The sequence below is a fragment of the Calliphora vicina genome, chromosome 4 (assembly GCF_958450345.1).
Source record: "Calliphora vicina chromosome 4, idCalVici1.1, whole genome shotgun sequence".
Taxonomy (NCBI): Eukaryota; Metazoa; Arthropoda; class Insecta; order Diptera; family Calliphoridae; genus Calliphora; species Calliphora vicina.
In genome coordinates, this window is record NC_088783.1 from 59,840,686 (window position 1) to 59,846,394 (window position 5,709).

The 5,709-nt window shown below is 36.5% G+C and overlaps 1 protein-coding gene across 1 annotated transcript; it reads right to left on the reverse strand.

Annotated features, from left to right (window-relative positions):
* Positions 1-364: 364 nt before the first annotated feature.
* Positions 365-1,758, reverse strand: LOC135958024 (vitellogenin-1-like). The gene is made up of 3 exons (XM_065508888.1): positions 1,551-1,758; positions 1,123-1,493; positions 365-1,060 (listed from the first exon to the last, which is right to left on the reverse strand). The coding sequence occupies exons 1-3, from the start codon at positions 1,756-1,758 to the stop codon at positions 365-367; spliced, it is 1,275 nt and encodes a 424-aa protein (XP_065364960.1).
* Between the last annotated feature and the right edge of the window lie 3,951 nt (positions 1,759-5,709).

The following is a 5,709-nucleotide window of genomic DNA, read 5'->3' on the forward strand; positions in this document are numbered from 1 at the left end:
GGTTCTTGTTTGAATAAAAAAAATACGTTGGAATAAAAAAAACAAAAGAGAAGTGAACGTTCATATTTATCACAATAAGTAAATTGCTTGTCTCTTTACATATAATTACCATTATAACGGGAGAAATAAGCAAATAAAGCAGCATTACATACATTTAACATACCCCGCCTAAAGGCAGCCTTGCCGGTTAGAGGGTTAAACAATAAAAGAAATTAATTAAATTATTTTTTTAAAAAATGCTCAACATTTATTTCAACATGCGAACTTAAAAACTAAATTACATTACAAATCTATTTGTATTAAAAACACAAATGTTCAAATGCAATATATTTCCAGGCTCATCAGATTCCTTTATCCTTGTTTATTATTCGTTGTCGCGGAAGTTTTTCCAGGCCTTGTGGACACCATGGTAGCTGTTCTGTTTTTGAGCAGGAGCTCTCTTGCCGAATGGACTCTTAGCATTGACTTCCAAAATGTAATCGCCTTCCAAATCGTAATCAGCATCAATACCCATGTAAACACGTTTGCCAAAACCATCATTGTTCTTATACTCTTTCAATGAGTTGGCAGCAACAGCTGGGAAGTTACGTTCATTACCAGGACGGACAGATTCAGCGAAGTAACGGGTAGCACGCATGCTAGCTTCAACAATACTTTGAGCACCAGGGACAGAAGCAGAAGGACCATTAGGATAGAAATCAATATCACCAACACGTTGAATGGTACCCATGCCATAGGCATTGGTGTGGATGGCATCAACAAATTCGGCATCACCACGAGATAAACCAGTTAAAGTGTGAGGATTCTTGGCCAAAACTTTGGAAGGATCCAAGGCAGTGATACGTCTCAATTGACGACCGGTTTGACGGGTGTATTCATTGCCAGCGGCACCAGCAACATGAGCAGCAATACCTTGAGCCACAACATGGATGGTTTCATCGGCAACTTCGGATTTCTCGGTCATCTCAATAATAGCGGAAGCAATCATTGCACCGGTTTGTTCAACGTCCAACAAAGCAAAGCGTTTGAAGTTGTTAAGTTTGGAGCCCAAGTCAATGATCTTAAAATGATTTAATTTTTAAATAATCTGTACAAATATTTAAACAAATACTAATAACTTACCACTAGATTGCCAGATGAGGATTGTTGCTTTTGCCATTCACTGGAGTCTTCTTCACTGGAAGTGCGTGACATTTTCTCACCAGAATAATCGAATTTTTGGGGTTGTTGTCTCTTGTTGCTGTAACGCTGGAGGTAAGCATCAATCAATTTGCGGTTGGCCTTTTTGACAGTTTCAGTGGTGGCTGGTAAACCAGTGATGAGAATGGTGACTTCTTCATTACCAAAGTTGGTTTGTTGTTTGCAAGCTGAGGCCAATTTGTCCAAAGAGGTGGATACTTTCTGACCATTGGGCTTAACAATGTAGCAAGGAACATTGCTAGGGCTGGGCACAAATTCGGGTCTCAAATTGTGATTAATTCGCGACAAGTGATCTTTAACGACATTTTATTATTAAACGATTTTTTAATTCATTAATTATTTAAACTTACAAATTTTTTCCATTAATTCAGCACCCTTTTCCACTGACATACTTTCCAACTTTTGTAGACTAATTTCATCGACCGAAGGAGTTTGCTCCAATTGTGAGGAGGAGAGCCATTGAGATGGTCTCAACTTGTTAAGACCAGAAAGATTTCCATTAGCTGATCCTGCTGCCAATAATACAGCAGCCACACAAACAATTCTTAAAGGATGCATGATTTTAAACTTTCAGTCGATACCCTTATTATTGTTGAACAGTAAATAGTTAAAACTGAACTGTGTCAATTGCTGTTAAATCAAGGGTTTTTATAGTTAAAATTTTTTTGTTTTTAATTTTTTAGTACCTCTTATAATTTTGTGCTGAAATCATCAAATTTTTTACCTTTGATTCAAATATTGCAATATTTAATTCATTGATAAAAATTATAACACGTTACATTCCATGTCATTGACTTTATTTAGTTTTATATTTGAAAATGATAAGAAATCAATTTATAGAAAACGAATAAAGTTCAATGAAATGATGAGGTTTGCAGTGTTCAAAATTTTGCAAAAATAATCTAAATATTTTCAAACAAAAATAAAATATGTATGTAACTACCGCTCGGTCAAGTTCAAGTTTTTATTTTTTTATGAATTAGAAATTCGTTTTGTTTCAACGAATCTTCAGTTGTTAGGGAAAACAACATTTTTCAAACAAAAGTGGATTTTTTTTAAATCATCAAACAAGAGTGATGGACTCTGCTCAAATTGCTCAATAATAATGTACATCTACATCAATGTCTTGCAAGGGAATGGCTTATGAATTTTAGAATTTTTAGAAACTTTTTGATTTTGCCATTTGAGAGTCTTGTTCATCGTCTATTCAATTGCCAATATATTTCCAAATATATCTAATGATTCTGAAATTAATACAAAGAGTCATTTTTCAGGCAAGACGACAATAGAAAATTTGTTTTCCAAATTATTGTGGTATTTTTATACCCACCATCTTTCCGTTTGTAACAAAATATTCATCGCAGACTCACAAAAGTGTATATATTTTGGGTTTTCATAAGATTTTAAGACGATCTAGCTATGTCCGCCCGTCTGTCTGTTGAAAACGATTGGGACCAACGAATGCAGCAAAAAATCAAATCAAATTTTCCACAAATTCTCTCTATTGATATGTTTTCTTTAGTATTGAAAATGGACAATATCGGTTCATGATTTCACCTATCCCCCATACCAATTGGGGGACAATTGTATTGTTTGAGCGATCATAAATATGTTGATTATGCGTAAATACTAATAACATTTCGCACAAATTAGTTCTAAGTAATCTGAAATTATACTCTAATGTAAGCGAACAACATTCGGACAACATTTGTACCTAGTTCCCATAGAAGGCCCCCCTCAGAAAATGACTTGAAAATTCATAATTGCCTTATAACAACACTATACAACAAAATTAAATTGTTTCTAAATTACATGGTCCGACCAACAACAGGGATAGAATCGGTCCATGATTTTGTATTAAATTAGCTGTACAACATTTTAAATTATCCAAATTATTATATATTTTTTTAATTTTTTTTATTTTTCAAAATTTTAAATTATCTTTAACTTTGCTTAAAAGTAAATAATTATATTGTCGTATGGTCACCCTAAAGAATTCGAATATATATTTAAAACCGTGAAAATTATATTTTATACAAAACTTAAATACACTTATAATGTCACTATATAGTTAATTCTAACTTTATTAATATCTACCATCCTAATTACTACATTGCGTATGGATTATATTACTTAGGTAATATTATTTCCACACTCATACGCACTCAAACTTGACACTTCGTGGTTGAAATGAAATATTGAATATACACTCAGGTCTCGTTTTATGCGGATTAAAATGTATGCGATTTTGAAATGAATTTTTTTTTTAGTATTTTAAAAGATTTTGAAATTTTAGATGTTTTTTTAAGTTTTTTAGCGTTTTTAAATTAAACCAAGCTTGCATCACTAATATAAATAATCGTTATAGTTTGTTTTTTTTAAAATCAAATTCGATGCAGACAATTATTCAGTGATTCAAATTAATCATACATATTTACAGAATTTTCTTAAAAAATGTTTTAGCAAGGTGTATTAAATAAGGTGAAGTTACGAGCCCAGCTGATTATTGTTTATTTATTTATGATGTGTTTCAAAGTGTCAAAAGTTGTTTACTGTTTGTTGTTGACATTCACAATATTTGAATTGAAAATAATAAAAAAACTGAAAATTGTTTTAAAAAATTTTTTCAAAGCTTTGCAGTAAACAAAATATGCAATATTGGAAATTTTTTGGTGAAAATACATCAAATTTTTTAGAGATTGACTCCCATTTTAGTCCATGAGATTTGTTTTCCTGCTGATTTTCAATATCAAATTCCTTGGAAGAATTTGGTTGTGTATTTCGGACGTACGAGGGTTTTACACAGACAGACGGACATAGCTAAATAGATAGCTGGATAGTTCCACTGGAATCACCAAACTTTTTATTCCCGTTCGACGTTTTTAATATTGAATCTTCCAAAAAATACCGTGTTAGAGCTAACTACCAATAAATGATACTTTATTTGTTTGTTTTTTATATTTTTCATATAAAAAACTACCAGTAATTCATTTATTATACCCTTCAGCTTCGTGAGAAGGGTATATATAAGTTTGTCATTCCGTTGGTACATTTTTCATTTCCGACCCTATAAAGTATATATATTCTGGATCCTTATAGATAGCGGAGTCGATTAAGCCATGTCCGTCCGTCTGTCTGTCTGTCTGTCTGTCTGTCTGTCTGTCTGTCTGTCTGTCTGTCTGTCTGTCTGTCTGTCTGTCTGTCTGTCTGTCTGTCTGTCTGTCTGTCTGTCTGTCTGTCTGTCTGTCTGTCTGTCTGTCTGTCTGTCTGTCTGTCTGTCTGTCTGTCTGTCTGTCTGTCTGTCTGTCTGTCTGTCTGTCTGTCTGTCTGTCTGTCTGTCTGTCTGTCTGTCTGTCTGTCTGTCTGTCTGTCTGTCTGTCTGTCTGTCTGTCTGTCTGTCTGTCTGTCTGTCTGTCTGTCTGTCTGTCTGTCTGTCTGTCTGTCTGTCTGTCTGTCTGTCTGTCTGTCTGTCTGTCTGTCTGTCTGTCTGTCTGTCTGTCTGTCTGTCTGTCTGTCTGTCTGTCTGTCTGTCTGTCTGTCTGTCTGTCTGTCTGTCTGTCTGTCTGTCTGTCTGTCTGTCTGTCTGTCTGTCTGTCTGTCTGTCTGTCTGTCTGTCTGTCTGTCTGTCTGTCTGTCTGTCTGTCTGTCTGTCTGTCTGTCTGTCTGTCTGTCTGTCTGTCTGTCTGTCTGTCTGTCTGTCTGTCTGTCTGTCTGTCTGTCTGTCTGTCTGTCTGTCTGTCTGTCTGTCTGTCTGTCTGTCTGTCTGTCTGTCTGTCTGTCTGTCTGTCTGTCTGTCTGTCTGTCTGTCTGTCTGTCTGTCTGTCTGTCTGTCTGTCTGTCTGTCTGTCTGTCTGTCTGTCTGTCTGTCTGTCTGTCTGTCTGTCTGTCTGTCTGTCTGTCTGTCTGTCTGTCTGTCTGTCTGTCTGTCTGTCTGTCTGTCTGTCTGTCTGTCTGTCTGTCTGTCTGTCTGTCTGTCTGTCTGTCTGTCTGTCTGTCTGTCTGTCTGTCTGTCTGTCTGTCTGTCTGTCTGTCTGTCTGTCTGTCTGTCTGTCTGTCTGTCTGTCTGTCTGTCTGTCTGTCTGTCTGTCTGTCTGTCTGTCTGTCTGTCTGTCTGTCTGTCTGTCTGTCTGTCTGTCTGTCTGTCTGTCTGTCTGTCTGTCTGTCTGTCTGTCTGTCTGTCTGTCTGTCTGTCTGTCTGTCTGTCTGTCTGTCTGTCTGTCTGTCTGTCTGTCTGTCTGTCTGTCTGTCTGTCTGTCTGTCTGTCTGTCTGTCTGTCTGTCTGTCTGTCTGTCTGTCTGTCTGTCTGTCTGTCTGTCTGTCTGTCTGTCTGTCTGTCTGTCTGTCTGTCTGTCTGTCTGTCTGTCTGTCTGTCTGTCTGTCTGTCTGTCTGTCTGTCTGTCTGTCTGTCTGTCTGTCTGTCTGTCTGTCTGTCTGTCTGTCTGTCTGTCTGTCTGTCTGTCTGTCTGTCTGTCTGTCTGTCTGTCTGTCTGTCTGTCTGTCTGTCTGTCT